Source organism: Callorhinchus milii, unplaced genomic scaffold (genome assembly GCF_018977255.1).
Source record: "Callorhinchus milii isolate IMCB2004 unplaced genomic scaffold, IMCB_Cmil_1.0 Scaffold13, whole genome shotgun sequence".
NCBI lineage: Eukaryota > Metazoa > Chordata > Chondrichthyes > Chimaeriformes > Callorhinchidae > Callorhinchus > Callorhinchus milii.
Window position 1 is genome coordinate 18,316,696 of NW_024704754.1, and position 24,604 is coordinate 18,341,299.

At 40.5% G+C, this 24,604-nt stretch overlaps 1 protein-coding gene across 2 annotated transcripts in view; it reads left to right on the forward strand.

The window, feature by feature from the left end:
* The window catches only part of LOC103184115 (protein diaphanous homolog 1), a 120,344-nt gene that overhangs the window by 39,520 nt on the left and 56,220 nt on the right, over nucleotides 1-24,604 (forward strand). For both annotated transcript variants that reach the window (XM_042339834.1, XM_042339835.1), the window contains 3 exons: nucleotides 2,702-3,340; nucleotides 4,728-4,842; nucleotides 6,125-6,133. In XM_042339834.1, coding sequence (XP_042195768.1) covers nucleotides 2,702-3,340; nucleotides 4,728-4,842; nucleotides 6,125-6,133 — 763 coding nt within the window. The remainder of the gene's footprint in view (nucleotides 1-2,701; nucleotides 3,341-4,727; nucleotides 4,843-6,124; nucleotides 6,134-24,604) is intronic.

The window sequence follows — 24,604 nt, forward strand, 5'->3', positions numbered from 1 at the left end:
CCAATAACCCGCCAATGGTAAAAGCTGTGTTTGGCAATTTACCCATAATTTTACTTACTGCACTGTGCAGCTTTTTTGAAAGGGTTGGATTTCATCAATACAAATGACTTAATTATTTAATTAAAAAAAACTCAATCCACTTCTTTGTGGGACGCTGCTGTGCACAATTGGCTGCCGTGTTTCGTCCACAAAATACGCAGTCAATCCACTTTACAGTATATTCTGTGAACCGCTTTGAGACATCTCAATGACATTATAAGGCGCTATATCAAGTGCAAAGATTATTATTATCCAGTCCTGGTTTTCAGGAATACCATGACTATGAACTTAGACTTATCAATAAAACTTAATGCGGACTTGAGCTTTCATCCCCTTCCCCTTAAAATTGCATCTTTTGCAGCCGAGACATTTGACGGTTTGTCCTGAATAATTTATTGTTCCAAACTTAAAAGTTTGGCCTAAAACGCGAGAGTATGTATTGTCCAAACACACACTTTGTGCTGCCCTAATTATGGGGCTGGCTTTTCCTCCAGGCAACTTCCTTCTATTCAGTAAAAATGCTGAAGTTCGTGTTAGCCTTTTCCTTCTCAACATGTCACCACATTATTATTTCTCAGACCCGACCAGTGAAGGAGGCAGTGGGATCTGCTGATGCACACTGACTCTCGCTCACCCCTATTCTAATGAATATGCAAACATTTTGCATTGTTTGTGCAGCAAGTCTTGACTGACTGACTGACTGGGGTTTAGGGATTAAATTACTGCTGTTAGGAGTTGCAGTAATGGTCTGGCCAGTAACATTGTTTTTTTTAGAGTCTTCAAACATGTCACTATGACGAGTGTGCGTTATGTGGTTTGCTTCAGTACTGGAGGCTTTTACAGCAGCAATTCATTACGGTGCTCAAAAGAAGCAAGAGGCAGAACCAACACTATTATGGGACATATGTTAACTTTAGCAGCTGTTCAGTTCACTGAAGAGAAACACTGCTCCTATTTTTCTTGTGTAAAAGTCCTGCTGGTGACAATTTTGGATGTGTTTCTCTCCCGCTGCAGTCACAGTCTGAAAGAACCTTCATTTAGGGTTTGTGTTTGGCTTCAAACTCTAAATTTTTCAGAAACCAGAAAACGAAAACCTATTCTTACTTTCTGATTGAATTACTTCGTTAACTGGTTAACTGCTAGAGTGGATTTCTCTCACCAAATACTGTACAAATCTTGCAGGATTTAGTATCAAAAATGAAGTCCTGTAGCGTAGTGGTTAGAGCACTCACCTTGCAAGCGAAAGGACCTAGGTTCAATTACCGGGCAGATCCAAACCTTTTCCTTTAAGTTTTCTTATTCCACACGCCTCTGTTAACCTAGGATTAAGTAGGAAACCAGTTGTTAGTCGATTGGCGGATGGCTGATCCGGGGGTAATAATCCCTTCAATAAAATTTAAAAAATAATAATGTGGTCACTTCAATCCACGACTGTTTGTGGGACGCTGCGGTGCGCAATTGGCTGACACGTTTCGCCCACAAATTATACAGTCAATTCACTTTACGGTATATTCTGTGAAGCGCTTTGAGACGTCTCGATGACGTGATAAGGCGCTGTATCAAATGCAAGGATTATTTTTATTATGAAAGAGCAGCTCTGGACAATCCAATCCTATAGTTCCTTAAATCTCATTAACTGTTGAGTGAATTATCAAACTGCTATCCAGGTGGATTGGTTTCAGTGTAAATGTAATGACTCCCAAAGATTTTTATTATCTTTAATTCCTTGCTGTGTTGACCTTGCCCTGAAGAGGAGTGGAGCATATGTTTGAGCTTCTACCCACCACTGTTCTCCTTATTTTATATCCTCGATATATTACTGTCCTTATAAATAAATTGTATTACTCTTGAGTTACAGGCTGTGAAGGAATTTCATTACAGGAACAGGTCCTTGCATTGTCCTGGAGGAACTAGCTGAGCAATGTGTATTTTTTTTTGCTACGTTGGCATAGTCCATAGTGTTTCAAGGCTGTCTCAGTTCATTACCACAGTATGTTAGAAGGGGCACTGCAGCCAATATATAAGGTGTCCTTAGAGAGGCTGATTTGCCTGCAGTGTTTTGCTGGACTGAGACTGATGACTGCAGCACCACCTCCTGCAGTTTTAGAAACTTTTCTTTTCGGGACTTACTTCAGGCTTGAACGAGACATCTCAAAGGAGATCTTATAGAGATACAGTATTTAAGATGTTAAATTCTTGGATTTTAAATTCACGTAAGATGCGACATAAGATGTCAACAACAACAACAACAACTTGCATTGATATAGCGCCCATCTGTTAGTACAATCAAATCGGAAGTTCTTTAGGCGGGATTTGAAAGTGGGGAAGGTGGAGGGAGTGAGGGGGAGAGTTCCAGAGTTAGTCCCAGCAGTGCACAAATTGACTGCCGCATTCGCCTGCAAAATAAAGGAACAGTTACTTGTCCTGACGGATATTCACAGGGCTCATTCAGTGCTGCACGTTTTGATGATTACTTTTGAGATCTGCATTGGAGAGAAGGGCACTATATAAATGTAAGTTGTTGTTGTTGTTGATTTTTCAATGTTCTTTGTGTGGATGTAATTTACTATAAGTTGCAACACGGCTTCATTCTGGTATCAAGCGATTACCAGCACCAAGTTTATTGAGTTCCTACTTTTAATTATGTCACTTCTGTCCATAGATCAAACAATTATCTGACGATTTGAAGGAAGCAAAGACCAAGTTAGCCAACATCCCAAAAGAGCCTCTTAACATCACACCAGCACCTCTGTTGCCAACGCAATTGGGAGGACCACCTCCAGCTCCTCCGCTGCCGTGGCAACTGGGAGGTCCTCCACCAGCACCTCCGTTCCCAGGGCAACTGGGAGGTCCTCCACCAGCTCCTCCGTTGCCAGGGCAACTGGGAGGTCCTCCACCAGCTCCTCCGTTGCCAGGGCAACTGGGAGGTCCTCCACCAGCTCCTCCGTTGCCAGGGCAATTGGGAGGTCCTCCACCAGCTCCTCCCTTGCCAGGGCAACTGGGAGGTCCTCCACCAGCGCCTCCCTTCCCAGGGCAACTAGGAGGACCACCTCCACCACCTCCGCTGCCAGGATGTCCTCCTCCACCACCTCCACCACCAGGGCAATTTGGAGGACCCCCGCCACCTCCCCCATTACCTGGGATGCCTCCATGTGCTCCCCCACCTCCTGGGGCTCCGTTCCCACCAGGGGCTCCCCCTCCCCCGGCCTGTGCCTGGGGAGCTCCTGCCTTGCCGTTCGGACTGCAAACCAAAAAGACTTACAAGCCGGAAGTTCAACTCAAAAGGGCGAACTGGTCAAAAGTAAGTGGAAGAGCTCGTCTTAAGGTCGACATTTTTTTCCCCTGCTCTCACAACAACAATAATAAATGGCATTTACACGGCGGCGCCTTTCACAATGGGAGGACGTGCCAAGGCACTGGCCAGTCAGGGATTTGGACCCGAGCTGGGGGATGGGATCAGGAGGGGGTGGAGGGCGGGGAGGCTAGTGGTAGGAGGGTGACCGAAGGCATGGTCGAAGAGGAGGGTCTTGAGACGTGCATTGCAGGAGGCGAGGATGGGAGCACCTTGAGTGTTCGAAAGCTACCCTGTGTTTCAGGTGGAAGTCTTTGGCACCTCTGGTCATAGATTTGGCCTAACAGGCTTCGTCTTTTCACGACGAATTATTCCTCAGTATGGAAGAATGGAAGAAATAAATTTCAGACTCTTTTGAAATGGTAATAATACGCTCCTTATAATTTAAAGGGTCTTATTACCATTTTCGGGTGGTAGACGACTTAACTGACTTATTAAAAACTGAGAAATAGTTAACCTGGAAAACAGTATGAAAAATGTTGCAATTAACGGGAGTCAATTGCTAGGTATGGATTCATAAAGTGCGGAGGGTAATGTATTCCAGTTTATGAGTATCAATTATTTACAGTACACAGGCACATTGAAAAGCTTAGTAAGGAATCTTTACGGTGGCTGCATTGATTAATGTATCTCAAGTATATTACCAGTCCTTCTGTCTCTTTCTGCTGCCGTTACTGCTAGAGGTTCGTGTGCAGGTAAACAGACTTCAGGAAAAAAAAGATACTTTTGGTATTCATTAGCACGTATTTTCAGAAAAAAAATGCAATTAGTAGCTTCTGATGTCTTGTAATCGTTACTGTAGTGTGATCATCTTGACTTCCAATGCTATACTTTGCTCCCAAGTGTATTTCTGGTTGAGGCTGGTATTTGGCAGTGGACCAATTTTCAATGGCCATCTCTGAGTTGGATTATCTATTGATGGATGGTAACACTGTTGGCAACAATTCTCACCTTGTTCTTTGTTGCCGATGAATCTAAATATATGATCGTTTTCCCCTGTGCATTTGTACACTGTCTCTGGTGGGCATGATAGAGGTGGAAGGGGGAGAGACGGGAATAAGAAAAGCCTTTGTCTACTTTTATCCTCAAGTGCAAAGTGATGGGTCTTTACAGTTTCTTCCCACTCTGTTTCCTATCCCTCGCTGGCAGATAGATTGCTTGGAAATTGTATCAATGACTGCCATGAGGTTGAAAATGACCCTTAATTGCTCTAACTAACACTGTTCAGCAGCAAATCTAGTTCAGCAATGCTCAGTGATTGATTCACTTAACAATTTTATAAATGACTCGAATCTATAATCTTTATTTGCCATTTTTGTGCTTTTTTTTGCTTTAGATTGAACCTGAAAAAATGACAGAGAAGTGTTTCTGGGTCAAGGTGAAGGAAGATAAATTTGAGAGTACAGAACTCTTCGCAAAACTCACAGTCGCATTCTCCTCACAGGCAAGGAGTAAGTATTTTGGCCGATATTTTCTATGCTGACTGGGTTGTTTAGGTCATATGGAAGCCTGAGGGATCTAGAATTCAATTCATCCCAGATAATAATAATAATAATAATAACCCTTGCATTTTATATAGCACCTTATCACGTCATTGACACATTTCAACGCGCTTCACAGAATATATTGTAAAGTGGATTCACTGTGTTTTCTGTGCAAAAAAATCAATCCACTTTACAGTATAATCTGTGAAGCGCTTTGAGACGTCTCGCAGACGTGATAAGGTGCTATATCAAATGCAAGGATTATTATTTATAGACCTGGAGTTGACCGAAGATGGTGTGTGCTTGCTCCCACACTTTCTATCCTCGTTCTGCTGATGTGGAGGGCGGAATCAATAGAGCCATTGTTTTTTAATATAGTCACGAAATACCTGGCTTTTTCCCAAAAGTTCAATACTTAATGAGTATGTCTAAAAATAAATGAATGACAAATTAAACAAAACAAATAATACCCATTTGTGGTTAATGAGGTTTTAAACTGACGTCTCAATGTTGTCTGATTACTGACTTAATCGCTTATAAATGTACTTGTGATCCCTTATACTTCAAGGCCTATCCTACCTAGGAGTTAGTCACTGTTGTGCTCTTACAAACTAGGCATCTGATATTCACATTCACACCATGGTACACTGATGTATTTCGCCATCTCAACAGTGACAACACATTTCCATTGTTTAGTTTGTATGGAATACGTGAATTATTCCACCCAATTTCATAATGAGACAAAATGATTTGCTGGATAACTGTGATTGATTGTTATTTAAACTCGACAATTATGGGAGAAGACATTCCATAGAACAAAGAATGCCTATTGTCACATATCGCATTCGATATTTCTGCAGGTGGAAAATGCAAGGGAAACCTACAGGTAGAAACTAATTGTGAAGGAAATTCAGTGCGTCGTGGATTCTAAGCAGTATTCCAGATACAGAGTAAACTGGAGTATTGCTCCAGTAGATGTAAGCGTTAATGTAACCCTTCACTTGCATTTCTCTATTGCATTTCACACAACTATATCCAGAACTGTTCAAATAGCTTCAAACTGAATGAGTGTACTGCTGGAAACTCTGGAGTTGTAATGAGTTCGCTCATAGTTTGAAGCTGAATATGTTTAACATTATATCTGTCCTGGAATTGATCTTGTCTTTATTCTTTTGCCCTCCCCCCCTCCCCCAACCCCCCCATCTCCTTCCTCGCACACAATGAAATTCTTCAATGAAAAATCATACAGATAAGAAAGGTAAGGAATGGCTTTATTTGAAACTGGTTAAATGTATCTGTTTATTGGAGCATTTTAGGGTAAGTGCAATTTTTTTCAGCAAGCTCAAGCATCCTCTCGTAAGAGTTCCCTGCTGTGTATATGTTAAAAACAGTGGGTGTCAAACAGGTTTCCTTACCTGCAACCTCGAAAACAAGTGTACGGAAACCTTCGAAGCCACTTTGAACAAACAAAACTGATTTAACACGTGGGTAGGAGAGGTAGAAATATCCTGAGAGGCACCAGTGCAAGCTTGACATATTGGAATAGGAGAGAGACGAGGAACAAAGTAAATCAGTGTTGACTTCATGTAGATCCCAGGCAAGTAACAATGTCAAGGATCTGAAAATTAATCGATTCTTCGTACAGTATTTTTCATCCTGACTTGATTGATTTTTTGAGTACGCTGAATTAACTTGGATGTTCTACTAATTGTTTTTAATGAGGAAATATGTGAATGGGTTTGAGAGGGTTGTTGCAATTTTATTTTTAAGTTGATGTTAGCTGAAGCTTTCTAGATATAAACCACATACAGGAATGTAGTCTCTAAATACAGTGTTCTTTTATATTTGAAGCAGTATCTTTTTTACATGTTTGTCTCCTCTCCCTTGACAGAGGCACCCAAAATAATTATAGTGCATGCTTTCCCACTCCCACCAATTTCAGTATTCCTATGACGGCTTCAAATCGTATCAGCTTACACAACACAGGCTAGCACTGTTATTGGTCTATCTACATTGTATGTAGTTTTGCTATTTTGCTCATTGGGGGTAAGGAATATTGTGGGACAAAATAGAGCAAATGGTGCAAGATTTGTCCAACTCCTTATCTGGGCTGCTCTGATGATAAAAAAACTTCCACTGCCCATATTATAGTGCTGAAAGTCAGACCAAAGTTAATCATCAAGAAGCTACATGTCCAGCATCGCACTTAATCCTACTTCCATTTTCACTGATTACTGACTGGATTTAAGACCTTTTTTATAAAGGATTCCAAATGTCTGTAATCTTCTGATTTCCTCGTCTTAAACTCTTGTATTAGAAACACATCGAGAGTGAAATCCCCACTCTGGAAATCAATATACCGTACAAGGGCGGAGAGCGTTCAGGAGAGATGGGGAAGGTGCAGGGACCGCCTTATATGGAAGGGACACCTGTTTAAAGTTCAGGTAGTTGAGTCAACATCACAGGATAAGCCTTGGCAGGAAATTCTCTGTTCATTGTGAAAAGAACCTGAACACTTGTCGTGCCTACACTGGTATATTTGCAGAAGTATACCTCTTTTGCATACCAGTTTTTCACTTGTGTACAATGCGAGAAAAAGTACCATGATATCTTTCCATTCCCGCTCCTTCTAATGTAACCATGCACACAGGCTGAGTGGAGCTTAACACTCACTATAATGATCATCTTTTCTGACGTCCATTTGCATCCAACCGAGATCGAATGCAATTCAGTTTGACTGCGGCAGGTTGAGTAATGGGAGCTGTGGGGCTCAAAGCTGTGTCAGGATGGGAATTCAGTCCTGTGGCTCTGGGGGAAAAATCATAGGCTTTGTAGCTTGTGCAACTCAGTTCATGCTGATATGAAATGGCATTTTTTGCCGTTGTGAATCATACCAATTGAAATGCAGATTCCTTGTTGACTCTCTGCTTTAAAATATCTTTTGTCGCATTTTGTAACTAAAGGCTCTGCGATATAAAATATACAGTCGAGTCACTTTACAGTCTGTGAAGCGTTTGAGATGGCTCAACGACTTGAATGAGGCGTTAATCAAATGCAAGGATTATTATAATGCAAGGGGGTTGATGCTTCACATGGCTTGAAGTTTTTTGCACTTTGAAGTACTCACACGATGGAAAATCGCACTGCTTAAACACATTGTTGAGTGTGCTCAGCTTTTACTACTGGGGTGCAACATCTCTCGCTCTTCTCTCTCCTCTCCCCCCCGCACCGTTTCGTAAAGTGTAGGATTCTGTGACTTTTTGCTATGTAGCTGAAGCTATTTGTAGTACAAAATGCCTTGACATAACTATGTTAAAAGTTTTAACAGTAAATTGAAATTCTGCGTTTACAAGACCGCCCGCAGTGAGTAAATGGAGAAATAAGTGTCCTGATGGAATTGTCGCCTGTGGGTCATTGATTAATTGACACTTGTGTTTCAATACTTGCAGTATTTCAGAGAGAGTTTAGCGATGTCTTAAGTCAAAGAGAGGGGAAATTTCCTGCTGTTTTCAAAGCTGCCTATGTGTCTACTTTGTTGTGGTTAAACTATTGCATCAGAATTGTCTTCAATACAGTTCCGACTTGCTGAGGACTCTGACTAATTTTTAGAAAGATTTATATTGCGCGCTTAAATGCATCTCTCTGTTGCCAGCGAGTGACAAGGAACATATTGTATGTGTGTTAGGGTCGGACAGTGTTAGCTGTACCTTAGTGTGGCAACTAAATTGACAAAGGCTTTTTTTGTGAGCTTTTTCAGAAAAGACTGCAAAACGGTAAATTAACTGTGTCATCCTCTTCACAATATGCTATCGCATTTCTTATATAATAATAATAATAATCCTTGCATTTGAGGGCACGGGGGACATGCAGGAGGCCAGAGCCAGTCGAGCAGAGGCTGCGGGAAGTAGGTTGGGAAGCATAAATACAAATGTCTGCATGCACACACGCTCTTATCCTTCCGCGCTGACTATTACCACTGGAGATGGACGAGTTCAAGATAAACAAGGGATCGAACATGGGACCTTTGTCCTGTTTACCACTTGATGCATTAATGTACCAATCTATTTTGGGAGGGAAATTAAATATTAGTCACTCAAATTGCAAGCCTAATGTGTCCGGACAGAGTGACCCTAAAAAACATCACTATTGGGAAAAAAAATCCATTATTTAGACGAAAAAATGTTTGAGTAGATGAATGCTCGGTGTATGAGATAATTTCTTATGAAAATAGGCAGCGATGTTGGTAATGGAACAGATTTTAAGTGCTTGTGGTTTTCTGTTTACTGGGTGACTGTTGGATTATCCTTTGCATTTTAACTGTTCCATGACTTTCAGTGAGGCTGTTTAGGTTTACCATGGCCCACAGAACCGGTCATCAGTCCGTGCTACACATTTTTCTCCCAATTTCTTGCTTATGTTTTCCTTTACCTCGATTTCTCACTGACGTTGGCCTTCGAATGTCACTGTCTTTTTGTGTGAGGAATCAATGAAACCACAAAATACACAGTCACTCCAATTTACAGTGTATCCTGTGAAGCGCTTTGAGACTTCTCAACGACGTGACAAGGCGCTATATCCAATGCAAGGATTGTTATTATTTTTATAACCCATTACGAGTGCTAAACATTCACAGTGAGACACACATTTTACAGAAGAACTGATAGAAACTACGAGCTGAGAGTCATAGCGGGCAAGGAATGTTGGCTTAAGGATCATTGAATCTTTATTTGCATGGAAATCCTAAGCAAAGCTGTGAGGGCCTGTTAACAGGAAATTAAGGAGCTAGAACATGTGCAGCTAATGAGACACTGGAATGCTTGAGATCATGGATTGCATTTGCTCTTATTGAGAAACTACAAGTCACTTCTGGAGTCGATATAAACTGTGCTCGTTTCTGGTACTGAGTGCCTCCTATGTTAACTTGCATTGCAGATGCAAGTGTCCAAGAGTGATAAGCCAGTACTTGTTTGTGGTGTTCTGAAGTGGGAAAAAAAATAATCATGATAATAATTTGGTCACTCAATCCACGATTGCTTGTGGGACACTGCTGTGCGCAATTGTCTACCGTGTTACGCCCACAAATTCTACAGTATATTCCGTAAAGCGCGTTGAGACATCCAAGAAGACGTAATAAGGCGCTAAATGCAAGGATTATAGTGTTTTTTAGGTGTCGCTAGGAATAGTAGCTTTACGGTGTTGAAAAGGCATTCGAAAGGCAGGACCAAAAAGAAATGTATGTCCAGCAAGGAACACATACAGCTCAAAGATTGACTCGAAGCACAAAGTACTTTACATCCCAAAGACCCAAGGCACCATTTTTGGCCATTTGTACGCTTTTTTTCCTCCCACAGTTCGTGTGCCTGGAGATGCTAACGTAATTTGGCATTCAGCAAAATAATCACAATGCAATTTTATGACCAGTGGGCAAAGTGCAATTTTACAAGTCAGAAATTCAAATTGATAGAAATTGTAATGGGTCGAAAAAATGTTCGCGGCTTTGCCATTCAGCCGTCAACAGGTTAAATTCCTGAGGACTTGACACCTCATTTCCTGAATTGACCAAGAGCGATGCCATTACAGTGATGATTCAGTAATCCAGCAACATCTGTTACAGGCAAATGTTAGTTGGAAAAAACAGGTTAAGGCTTAACATGTCAAGTTCACATGCCAAATAAAACATTACGTGGGTGGAAATTATTTAGAAGTCTTAACACTGTGTTGTGGATAAACGCTAGAATCCTTTGTGCCTATTACATTTTATTCATTCTAAATGAGTATGAATTGTCAGACATGCCGTGTAATTTGAAAACAAAATGCGAAGTCACCGTTGTTTTTTGCGGTGTGCGCAAAGACGTGTTAGCAGAATTAGCAAAAGATGATCTTGAGCATTATTACTCCAATCAAAGAAAGCACTTTCGGAAATTAATGAAAATGTAATCTGTGTTTGGAGGTGATGCAGAAACACTGTTTAATCTTGCTGGCAGACTGCAACTGCAAGCAGGACAAAGTATCCTTGGCGCATTATTGAATAATATAATAATCCTTGCACTTGATATAGCGCCAACGCTATATCAAATGTTCATTCCTGATGTGATATCAAATTCTTTCTCCCCTCTCCTTACTGTTTTGCACCAACAATATTTATAATAACTTATATGTCTTATAGCGCTTTGCAGAATATACTGTAAAGTGGATCATCTGTATATTTTGTGGGTGAAACATGGCAGCCAATTGCGCGCAGCAGCATCCCACGAACAGTCGTGGATTGAGTCACCAAATTATTATTGTTATTACTTTTTTTTGAAGAGATTATTACTGAGAAGCAAACCGCCAATCAACTAACAACCAGGTTCCTACTTACTGTTAGGTAAATAGGCATCTGAAGTAAGGAAACTTGTCCAACGTTTCACCCTGCCCAGCAATCAAACCCTGGTCCTCTTGCTTGCGAGGCGAGTGCTCTAACCACTGCACCACAGGACTCCACAAGATATCAGTGAACGAACTGATGAATGTGTTTAACTTATGAAACACTTTTATTAGACTAACACTGATCTATGTAAAAAAAATCAACGAGCAGGGAGCAATAAGCACTCAAGTAATTTATCACGTGTCATCTTGAAGGGGAAGGAAAGTTTGAGAGGATATATGGCAGGGATATCTCGTGCCAGTGTTATCCTGTACCCGTTCTCACACATTCCCAGCAAAGCCCTGATTTGTTTTTGAAGAAGGTCGTCTATAGACAACTATAGACAAAGTACTACGTTTTATACCAGACCTGTTCATAGTCAAAAATATAAGACAGACTTTTGTAGCAAATGCTTTCAATAGACCAAGCAATAGATTCCTACCCGGAGTCTTGCTCTGCCGTTTATTTTTTAGAATATTATAATAATAATAATCCTTGATAATAGCTGCTTATCACAACGATGAGACGTCTCAAAGTCGACTGGCTTTCAGGTTATTGAGAGAAGGCTGTAGGTAAACACTTGCCTGTGGTTGCTTGTATTCATCTTGTTGTGGTTTAGTATTCACAGGACAGCAATAGAGATTCTGGAAATTTGTCATTTGAAATGAATCAATTAACCAAAACCTGCTGGACCTGCTGCTCTCACTGGTCAAAAACCTCAGAAAAAATAGAATGGGAGCAGTGATCCCCAGGATTCACACTGAAGGTGAAAGCTACCTATTAACTCGATGGCCTTGTCATTCTTACAGGTCGCTTTCACTCCCGCTGTGAGCACTGAACGCCTAGCTGTCACAATCTGATAATAATGATGATAATCCTTACGTGTGAAATGCCTCCTATGACACCCAAACACCTTATACTCCACAGGTAATTGCTTTCATGTGCAGCGATCTATTTGTAGGGAAATTTGGCAACCAATTTACACACAGCAAGATCCCATAAACAGCCGCAAAGTGAGTGACCAATTTACCTGGATGATTGATTGTGAGCCAGGAGACAGGGAGAAATCCCTTTCTCTTTTTGAATGGTGTCACAGGACCAATAATTATAACAATACAGTAATAACCCTTGCATTTGATATAGAACCTGCCTTAACACGTCTTTGAGAAGTCTCAAAGTGCTCCACAGAATATATTGTAAAGTGAATCAACTGTAGATGCTGGTGGGGGCGAAACATGGCAGCCAATTGTGCACAGCAGCATCCCACAAGTAGTCATGGATTGAGTGACCAATCTCTTTAAAAAATTTCAAAGGGATTATTACCCCCGGAAAGCGATCCGCCAATCGACTAACCACAGAGTGTTAAGAGTAGATCTGAACTGCAACCAAGAGAACATTGTGACTTAAGATTATGATTTCATGGGTCTTAAAAATATTTCTTCACGTGTCTGCAACTCTTTATGTCGTGACATTTCCTGCGGGCGGTATTAAGCCTGATTTAGAAACTCAAAAACAATCGGAAAACATTCTGTTTTATAAGATAGAAGAAGGAAGTGGGATAATTCAAACAAATCTGCAGCCTTCCTCCTGGTTATCTGGATCAGAAAGATTTTTTCCCCCCATCGTTTAACTCTTCACTGACTCACTCACACCGTGAGAACCAGAAAGTGATGAAAGTGTTTCAGAATGCATCCATCTGCTTATCTCTTGTTCTTGCGAAGGTTCAAATAATTGGTTCTTCTCTGCAACTTGTATAATAATAATGATAATAATACAAAATATATAATCACTACACTTTAGAGTATATTCTGTGAAGCACTTTGAGACGTCTCGAAGACCTGATAAGGCACTAAGTCAAATGCAAGTACTATTATTATGTGGACATTGTCCGTATAATTTACTTGGAACAGAGTTCCCATGTCATATAAAGGAAATTATCTTCTGATGTGAGCTGGCTTTTCTTTTACGCCTCCCGTCACCGTTTGCAGGTCCCGTTTAAAAATCGCCTAAACCTTTCTGTTTAGGCACATCCACAGGTAAAATTCAGGCTAATTTCACCCTTGTAAGGTTTTTAATTTTCAAATTAAAATTAAAACTATGCCACCGCCTTCAGTTGTGGCTAATCTGCACATATGTACACGGTCTTTGCTGAAGCCTGTCGTAATCATTAAGCCGAAGAACCACATTTGTGCATTTATTTCCAATCTATTATTCAGGGTTAGCTTTCAATAATGCAGCATTGCCTGTTGAACTGCCCTACTGTGAGAAGTTCTGCAAGTACTGACTGGTTCATTAAAAAACAAGTTTAGTTTTGTACATGTTTGACCCACGCAGATTCCAGTGTAGACGCAACTCATGAGACTTAAAGGGCCATTTTTTCCGAGAATTTATACACACATTTGAATCGTTGTTGCGTGATGTTTTTCCTAGCTGTGGAAAAAACCCAGAGTAATATAAATATCAATCTGAAATATGCTTGGACTTCACTGGATAAGTGCCTGTATTTTGCAATGTTTATTCTGAGAAAAGAACTTGCTCTGCAAGACACGAGCTATTTCCTATGATTTTAATGCTTCAGCTTCTAAAATGTCACGTTAGTTCAGCAGTCAGTCAATGACTAGTATTTTTCTGTAAATCTCTGAAACATGCGATTTTGTTTCCTGATGTCAGTGGACTTCCGAACTTCATATTTCATGTGAAAAACAATTATTAATTAACCACATTATACGCTTGATTGCACACAGGTCTTGCATTAGCTCATTCATTCCTACTTGCAGATTAAAAATTAACTATATTGAATCAGCCAACATTAAACTTGTAGTATTCCTTTCCATATAACCTTAATTGAAAAAGTATATATTTTTTATTAATTCGGACCATCAGTGTGCTTTTATTACTTGTATCTTTTTAATTTATAAACCTATCCAGGTTATTCAATTTGCTCATATATATCATCTCACCATTCAAGGGGCATCTTGTTCTTTGCGAAGCAGCAAAAAAAATCAGAATTTCATCCTTTTAAATCCATTTATATGTTTTATCCATTGAATTCATTGTTGCCATTGTGCTGTTAATTCCCTCCAAGGATTTAGAGGGTAAAAAGATAAAGGTTAGACTGGTTAAGTATGGTGATTCCCTCATTATGGTATGAAATCGAACACTATGGTTTTGCACATGCGGGTCTCTCCCTATCCTCTAACCGTCTTGATCCCATTCCCCAGCTCGGGTGCAAATCCTTCACTGTCCAGCATTTTGGACGTCCTCCCAACGTGAAAGGCGCTGTACTAATGTGACTTGTTGCTGTACTTGCACTTGTGAGCTTTGTGCATGTATACAGACCCCTTTGCTTCGACTCGGTCCCGAGGAGAATGTTTTGCAGCTGGTAATGAGTGTATCTGCTGGCCTTGAACAGTGCACCGAATCGACATACAGGATCCAGTCCCTGTCGCTAATTAATACAACACACAGTAGTTCAACAGCTGTCGTATTGCAACATCGCCTTAAATACAATTCATTGTCATTGGACTTGTCTGACCTTGTTTCCGCCATCAACTCAGGGATTCGTTTAAGCCACAGGATCCAGTTCCTGCCGGAGAACCGGAGAATGTTTGGTCGTGTTTTAGGAGTGTATTGTTTTCAACCACAGCAGCAGCTTGAATTTATATAGCACCCCTCACCCAGGGCAGAGTCCCAGAGCACTTGACGGTGACAGAGCTCGATACCAAGCCAGAGAGGGAGGTGACCCGTAGGCACAGTCGAAGAGAAGAGGATGGTCTTCAGGCACGACCTGAAGATGGGGAAGGAAGGGGGCGAGGCGGAGGGATAGAGTTTCAGGGGGTAGTGGCTGAAACCGCGGCCACCGATGGTGGAACAGACAGCACGAGGGACAAGCAGGAGGCCAGAGCCAGTCAAGCAGAGGCAGCGGGTAGTGGGTTGGGAAGTAAGCAGGTCGGAGAAGTAGGGAGGTGCCAGGGCGTAAAGGGATTTGAAAACAAGTGTGAGGATCGATCAGGTTGGCCCCAGTTTAGAATCTGTTCAATGTCTATTCAATTCCCGAAGTCTGTTCAATGGATAATAGTCAGGTTTTGATTCTGTGTTTTTCAGTTTGAGCAGATTCAGGAAGCGGCACTTTTTAAAGGTTAAGTGCCTTGTTAGACTAATTGAAATGTACATTTTTTGTGTCAAATAAAGTGACTCACACGAACAAAGTATAACCTTTCATTAAGTTTCTTTCTGAGCTTTATCACATCGCCTGTGGCAGCGAGAGCCAAGCTGGAAATGTTTTTCAAATCGGTTCAAAAGTGCAATTGTTTTCAAAATAATTCTGAGTAGACATGTCGGTTGGGCATCGGTTACTTTCATTTGCTCAAACGAATGACAGTGTTCAGTCGCTGCATTAAGTCATTAATCATTTATAAAATTGTGCGAGTTAAAAATTAGTCAAACGTCCCAGTTTTATTTAAAGGAAGAGAAAAGTAGGGAAAAATAATTCTGACAGTATTCAAATATTAAAGATGAAGGAAAGACATAGCACATCTAGTGCTGTTCACTTCACATGATGTTAGGTTTATCATCTATGAGCTGAACATTGATTTCAATGCAGCAAAAGGGATTTATATTTTCCACTCCCAAATCACTGTTGCTCGAGCTGCAAAGGTCATGCCCAAAGGACCACTAATTGGTAACGGACTTTTGTTTTATGGCGAAGAAAAAAAAAGCCTGAAAAGGTTTTCATTTAAGAAACTTTGAATTACATAACATACCTCAATAGCTTTCACATAGCGCGTGTCTTCTTGCACATTGTGTTTTGAATTATTTTTTTTTTCATCTGATGTTCATTCAGTCCACCCACACTCAAGACGGTTCAATAAGTAATTACCCAGACTCTTTGCGGTGCTAAATTTATACAGTAATCCATCCAAACAGGTTGTGTGACCTTTCTGAATGTAATCAATTTCATTGCTCAAAATCAGTGCTTTATGGAGAAGAAAGAGCTAACAATTTCAGAGGTGATAGTTTGCCTCGGTAACAGGTTTTCAGCTTTAATAGAACTGAGTTTTTTTTAATGTAGTTTTTTTCATTATGAATCCATATAATAAACTGAGTCCTGTAGTGTAGGTTAGCCTTGCAAGCGAGAGGACCAGGGTTTGATTCCCAGAAAGGGCGAAACCTTAGGCAAGTTTCCTTACTCCACACGCCTCAGATGACATTGCACACGAGAAAACACAAAAAGTAAAACTCGGAGAAATGTCAGATGATTTGTATTCTTTTTGTAAACTAAATTAATCAGAGTAGTTTCAACCGGAGAGGTTTTTAAATTAATGTTATTGTTTTTTAAGAAGCAGTTTTATAGCTGAACGAATCTCTGTTTCACCATTGCTCTTCCTTCCCAGCAAGTTTAAAAAAAACTCCTGAATAAAAGATTTTTCCTGTTATTGACTGTCAATGCATCAGATAAGGGGTGAAATATCTGACAGAGCTAGATTGCTTAGCATTCAGCATCATGTTGTTTAGCATGTTACCATCACAAAGCTTTGACAGCACCTATCCTATCTCTCGCTATATTATTCACTCACCTAAAAAAAAGCCAGATTAGTCCCTGTCAGGCAAAGTGAAACTTCACGTTTCAGAATTAGGAAATCATATTTTTTAAAAAAAGACATCAATATTTCATGGCTTCTTGAGTATTAAAAACCTCTCGTCCTTTTAGCCCTGAGAAGTGTATAAGCTTTAAAATTTTTTAGATGAATATTTGAGAGGTGGTCGCAGTTCAGTTCAGTGGCTCTTGTTTTTATCCATTTCGTGCTATTCAGTGGTTGTCGAAGAGCTCTTATCTAACAGATTTCCCTCAAGAACTGGGAAGTGCAATGTTCTTTGAATTGTGATTATACTTCTCAGCTTCTACAAAGATTCCTGAGGATCAGCGCCTTGGGACGTCCTCCCGACGTGCAAGATGCTATACAAATGTAATTTGTTGTTGTTGTTCTGTTTCCCTTCTAACACCAGGAGCAGTGAAGCAAGTTTCATCTGATTCCTTCTGCAACATCTTAAGTTATTGCTTATTGCTCTGTGAGCTTACCACTTCAGTGTTCTACTTGTGATATTATGCCCTTGAATCTTTGTTCTTGTTATGGTCTTTAAGGCTTAGTAAGCCTAACAATTCCACTGATGAGCATGGGTTTCATGTGGAACATTAGTTTGTTTCCTGCCTAGTAATTTCTGGTAGAAGCCACCTCGCCCCGAAACTCAGGAACACTGTCCTTCTATCCCTCCTCCTTCCCCATCTTCAGGTAGCATCTGAAGACCTTCCTCTTCGGCTGTGCCTACAGTCACTCCCCCCTCCCTCTCTCCCCCCCCCCACCCCCGGCTCAGTGTTGGGCTCTGCCACTGTCGGGCGCTCTGGGACCCTAAGCTGCGTGAGGCGCTGTGTGCATGCAAGTTGTTGGTTATAATTTCCGTAATGGCGCGCTCCTCCCCCACACAAACAGTTCAGCTTTAGATCACTAAACGGTGTCATTCTGTAAGTTGGCAAATGTGAACGTAAACTAATTTTTGCAAAGTTTGTTTTCAATCATCAACAGTCATCAACAGTATTGGAGCTTGTGTTTAAGCCCTAATCGTGTGTGCGTGTGCTCATGAGCTGGGTGGGTGATGATTAAATCTTGATTGAGAAATTCCGTGGATGAACAGTTTCCATTCAATCAAAGCTTTTAATTCATGTTTAATTCATCATCACACAAACAGCAAACTGGGGACGTCGCAAGTACAGCACCAAACTGGTAAGGAAGCAGAAGTTTGAGAAGAAACATCTGAAATAAAACTTAAATTCAGTGGTCGCAAGACATGTACGTCTCATGCCAGACACACATATCTCATTACTTTTCTCAAGTGCCTCAGCAGCAGATGTTCAGAGAAATATGCCTGATGGGAATTTATGAATTTGTGATATTTGGAAGCCAAAGCCAACAAACTGCAAAGACCCCATTTGGTTTTGGCTGAGATTCTGTGAGTTAGATTGAGCACGTGGTGCACAGTAAATCTCACCTTGAGACCCGTTTTTTTGCCTTGGGAATGGAGGTGGTGAAAGATGGAAACTTGTCCCACCTCCTGCCTTGTGTCCAGTTAAGATGGTGATATCAACGACGTGATAAGGTGTTCTGTCAAATGCAAGGATTATTATTATCATCCTAATAAAATGAGTTTGCTTATATTTCAGCACAATGAATGGGAAAACTCAACTGACATAGCTTTGGGCCATGCATGTAATATTCTCCTAAATTGAAGCAAGGAAACTTTCAACCTGTGGCATTTTGTTATGGATTTTTTTTAAAAAGTGCTACCACAGTTCATAAGAAGTTAAAATCCTCTCGACACAGATACTGGTAGAAGGAAGTTTAACAAATGGATAGCCAGCAAACTGGCTTGTTCCCAAGTCATTTGGCACCAAAAGGCAAAAGACGTTCATCTCTGACCTGCACAAGCCTCAATGAACCAAGATAGGCACCGGGTTTAATGTACTGTAGCTTTAATGTGTTCCATGATATTTGCCTTTACTCTCAGAGTGCAGGCTGATTAAAGTCTCCACAATAATGAAATCTCATTGCAGAGACTGCATGCTGCTTGGCTCTCTGGCAGCCAGCATTCATCTTCCAGTGTCTAATAGCACAGGACATTATTTTAAATGCCAGAGACCCTAGTGGGGAAGAGCTTCTGCAGCAGGAAACTCGTTTGTTTTGATGAAAGAACATTGTAGTGCTTCGAGGTTGTTTTGGCTAGCAAAAGAAAGGTTTTACATAAGACGCTTTTATCTTTAGTCTCATCATCCTTTGAAGCAAAGAGGACATAACCCATTGAGGACGGGTGTCCTTTGGCTCAGCCTTTGATGGGAGATGAGGCCGCTTGTGCATCTAAACATTCAAATTAATTTCAACAGAAGCATCCTCTGATTTCAGCTGTAACCCACGTTGCCAGGTGCAGAAAGCCTCCGAAGGGTAACGAACGGAGAATGTTGCGAGGAACTAATTTGAATGTGTTGTATTCATTCTGTTGCGGTGTAAATTTATCAGGTCCCTATCCGGGCTGGGGGATGATTATTGGAAGATTTTGTTGCTTTCATAATAAAACTAATAATCCTTGCATCTGAGATAGTGCCTGGAATTGAATTGACTTGTCTATTTTGTGGGCGAAATGCAGCAGCCAATTGCATACCCACAAACCATTGTGGATTGAGTGACCCAATTTTTTTTTGAAGAGATTTGCTTTTGAGAGTGCTTTAAACCCAAATTATGTGGTGAAAAGGTGCCATTTTAACGCCAGTTCCTAATGAGAGGCTAGAAGACTGATCAGAAGACCAGTATACGCACAACACACACAAACACTCGCACTCTTTCATTCTCTCGTGTTGTGAGCTGTATGAAAGGAGAAAATATTTTTTTCTCTTTCGTTTTTGAATTGGGTATTGAACCCATATCATAAGTCTTCATCCTGGACTTTTTTCTTTAAAAAAATTACATTTCTAACGAGGCATATTAAGTAGGGTTAGAGCCAGATTAGCATGTGTTTTTCAAAGGAAATTTACTATATTTTATATAGAATACAATCTACTTTGATCAGATATCTATTCTCACGTTGCATTCCTCCAATGGAGTTGGACTGTTTTGAAACGTATCTGTATTCAATCAAAAAGCCACAGAACGACTAGAAACTGGACACAGCTGTCCCATTCCCTTCATGTCGAACAGTATGCAGCTGCAATGTTCTGCACTAAAGCTAACATTTGCCCATTTAATCTGCAACAGGTGCACAAGCAATGCAGCCCACAGCCTTTTACCAATCACAACCGTGACTCTCTCATACACTTATCATTATGTTTAATTTTTATGCACGTGTGTATAGGTGAATTTTGGAGCCTACTTATTAATGAAGTTAATTTGTTGAAAATATTAATCAGCCTGATTAATACTCATGTCCTCGTCTCCCTTTAGAAGTAAGAAGAATGATTCATCCGTTTATTCGGATGAAATGCAGTTTCTTCATTCCTTCCAAAATTCCAAGCTTACAATTGTCCCAATTTTTTTTTCTCTCTCTCTCTCTGCCAGTTTCTCTCCCTTCTTTGCTCTCCTTCACTCAAGCTGCGTTTATTCATGGGTGAAGCCTTGCGATCGAGAGAAAATGATTTTAATTAACATAACTGCTTGAGGATCTCACATCCATCAAGGTAATATAAAAAAAAGTGCATGAACCAGAATTGAACACCTATGGGATTCCCTGTGAATATGCAAGTTACGGGTCACCTGCCTCTTCCTAAAAGGCCTGTGTCTACTTAAATATTTCAACAGCTCACTTTTTGTTAAATTGGTGGAGAGCTCGACTTGTGTGCTCTTTGGTATCCTAAAAGGTGTTCAGCTCTTTTCCCAAACACAAGCTAAGCCTCCTTCCTATATGCAGTTCGTTGAACTCCACATCAGGATTAAAAAGGCTCCTTCATCTCCTGTTAATGGATCCATTAGTTGAAGGCGCATATACCAGACTTGCTGTGGAGTACTTCCCACCTAGAATTGTTTAGTGTCGTTTGGGATTTACAATGCTTGTTGCTCTTCGTCTTAATGGACTTGTCTGTTTCATTTCTGAAGAGGCGGTGATTTTCTTGGGGGAGTGGAGTTAAACGCCAGGACATCATTGACTACCAATTCAACCTGTCTTGTTGAAACGTTAGTTTCTTACGTCACCGAGCAGGTACTCGGACAAAAAAAATCAGAGAAACAGTTCGAAAATTATTCAGGCGTCAGGTATCTAAGAGCATTCAATTATCTGGTTCAGTTAACTTTGCGGAAATCATGTTTGACATTCTGTCAAGGTAGACTGTGCCCAGATCTGTTCAGTATCCTAGTTCTTTACTCTTGCAAAGCTGAGCAAGTTTCAAAGACCGCTCCACAAAGTATACGCATTTGCACCTGCATGCATATGGAGGAAATGTGCGTTACATGCAAAATGAGCATTGGATTTATTCGGACTTTCTATCTTCGTGAAACCTACCTAATTAGAAACCCAGCAGCAGAGAAAGCAGATTTGTCAAACTGCAGGTGTCACTTTGAGGTAGTTGCCATAGGACTAACGTACCATCTACCTTATTCGCACCTATAAACAGATCGAAACGGCTGTTAGGTCACTCCCGATAGCTACAGCGCCCTTCACACAGGGTAGCGTCCCAGAGCTGCATCGGCAGTTCACATCAATCAGAAATGTAATCGTGCAATTGTGCTGAATTGAGTGTGATCTGCTCTGCTGGAACCTTAATCTGCATTCAAAGGCTGAGCTGCTGCAGGGATCCATCAGTTTGCCTGGTCAGCACCAATGAAATTTCTCATTGTTACGCAGCCAAGGAGGTCAACAGAAATGGTACACACTGTAACTTCAGCTGTGTCTGTTCCCAGGCTACAATAAAACCATTCCCATATTGCTGTTTTACCCCCTATCTTTTTTATTATACATTTGAACCTCGATTATTAATGCCAAATAATCCACCTACTTACTCCCCCCTCCAACCAGCTTTTTAAAACCCAGTCTGGGGCTTGGTCTCGACTTTCTGGTGGGCTGATGAGCACAGTGAAACAATTGCTATCCCTCACTAACTGAGCTGTGCGAACATTGAGTGCTTCTGACCATCCAAACCAGGCCAGGCATAAAACCTATTGCATGTGCAACAGTTGTGTAAACGCCAATTAGATATCCGATTCTCAAATGTCTCCAACTAAGTTGTTAGTCAGTTGAGTTGCTCGGTGGTACAATATATTGGAAACCTCAACTATCCACTGGTCTCAATGCCTGACAATTAGGGTTAAGTGGACCAGGATGAAGGTCTCTCCATTACGACAGGCAGTCAAGATGTTCCTTTATCATTGCATAAGCACATCTAAACCGTTTTATATGTAGTAATTTAATGCATTTTTCTGGCCTATAATTTCCATCGATTGTTTCTTAAAAAATCAAGCTTTACCCATATATCATTGTCACTGAGAAAGCCATTGCTGAAATTTATACGGAGTATGTGTTCCGTTGAAAGTGCCTCTGTGCATCGAAATAGATTATTTGGGCACTTCTGATGATATCATTCTGGAGTCTTTAGCTTTATAATGGCAGGGTGTGTACGCAGTTCTAGGTTTAGATTTGTTCCCAATCCGTCTCGCAACAGATGACTCAAGCTCTCTGGGACCCTGCACTATTATTATAATTATTATTATACTGTGTGAGGGGCCCTATACAAATGAAAGATGTTGTTGTCTCATGGAGATTTGGGTTTTTCCAAATATGTTAAATCCCCCCCAAAAGAGTAGAGTATTGGGAATACTGTTAATACTTTGCATGTTATAGATATTTAGCAGGAAAATGTTCTTTTGTTGCACTAAAATTCTATTTATTTTCTGTTTTACGAAGGACCAAGGGCAGGAAAATAGAAGAGAGAAAGAGAGAAATGTTCTCTCGTTCACTGGCAAGTCTATTTAGCAATTATAAGTTGCAGTTAATTTGGTCATTTCTGTCCAAATGGCCAAATTAACTGCTGTGCAGCTTTGAGATGTTTTGACGGGATAAGGTGCTTTACCAAGGCAAGGATTATTATAAATTAAGGTATATTATATACTATTGTAAAATCATATATGATATATATTATTTTGAGACACCTCGAAGACCTGATAAGGCGCTATATCAAATTAAAGGGTTATTATTATTATAAATGAAGATTATTGTAAATGGTGGCACTTATAATCTGGAAGAAATTTCCAAATCTGAAATATGGAAAAATTTACTGCAGAATTTTTACGGCAATTTTTTAACAAAAAGTTGAAGAGAAAAAAGTCCCTGAAAAAGTGTGAAATCTGTAAACAACATGAAAGCTCGCTGAAGGTTGATGCGGGCTATTTGCAATCGCATTTAAAATCTGGAGCTTTGCATTTCAAACGATTTGTGAAATGATGTCCTATAAATTGCTGCCACAGAGTGTGTGCTCTCAAAGAGAATAGATGAGCCTTCTCATTTTTAAGAGCGTGATTATTTTGATTACTTTAAACTAATGAGCTCACAGAGTGCACCAAATGTGGTGACAAGAGGGCACAGTCTCAATCATTTCTCCATGGGAACCAAGGCTCCCCTTGAAGACATGCAAACATCCTTTGTGTTGAGCAGCAAGTCTTAAAGGGACACGTTCTTCACATTGAAAAAGCTTCTGGAAATTTGTAATTGGGTTGTACTTACATTACAGTGTTTAACAACAACAACATATTGCATTCACACAGTGCCTTTCACGTTGAGAGGATGTCCCAAAGCGCTGGACAGCCAAGCATGGATGTGCAATCCGAGCTGGGGGTTGGGATCAGGAGGGTTGGAGCACAGGTTGAAGCTGTTTTTAAAATTGCGTTGAAGCCACCATTAGGACCCCCCACCACCCCCACTGTAAACCTTTCTGTCTTTTCTGACCGTTTCCTCTCAGTTTTTATCAGCAGTTTTTAAGGCCTTTGTGCAACATTTGCCAGACTTTAAGAGGTTGGTGCCATTTGTCGTACCTCGGTCTATTTGTTTTATTTACATACAATAATGAATGATTTTTATATAAAAATATGAATTTGCATTTACTGAGACTTCCAAGTTCAAGGAGGGAACAGTTAATATTTACAACCCGATAAAACTGGCATTGCTGTCCAAGTACCCAATAAAGCTCAAGGTCGAAGAGAGAGAAAGAGCTGGGAAGAGGAATGGAGCCAATCTGAATCATCTGATAGAATGGAAATAACCCAGAAAGATGTCATTTGTGTCACCAAAGCTACAGGAATACAGGGACGGCATTATTACAGCTTTCTTTCAAAAGCAAAGTCAGCTGGCGGGCTGGCTGGCTGATTAAGCAACCAGTGAACAGCATAATCGGTTCCAGGAATTAATATGTGATTAGCCTTTGTATTGATTTTCTCTGCAGTCGCTTTTGAATTGAGGACAGCATCAGTCGCTTTTGTATCTGTCGCTGGTTAGGGGAGGTGTGGGGTAGGGAAGTGTGCAAAAAGTGTGGTCAGAGTACAAATCTATTGCTTTGGCATTCATAGGTGCCATCCAGAAAAATAGATGTACCCATTTTGCTTCAAACCTGAATGGTTATGAAACTCCAAAATTGAATCTGGTTTTAAAAAGTGTTGACGCACTCTTAATTGTGGGGTTTATACTGTTTCCCAGATTTCAATCTCTGAAAATGATTAGTCACATCCTAAAACAGTAAAGCTTGGTTTAAAACTTTATTCTCACTACTGATACCCTTGACTTATTACAATTGCGCTGCGCAAT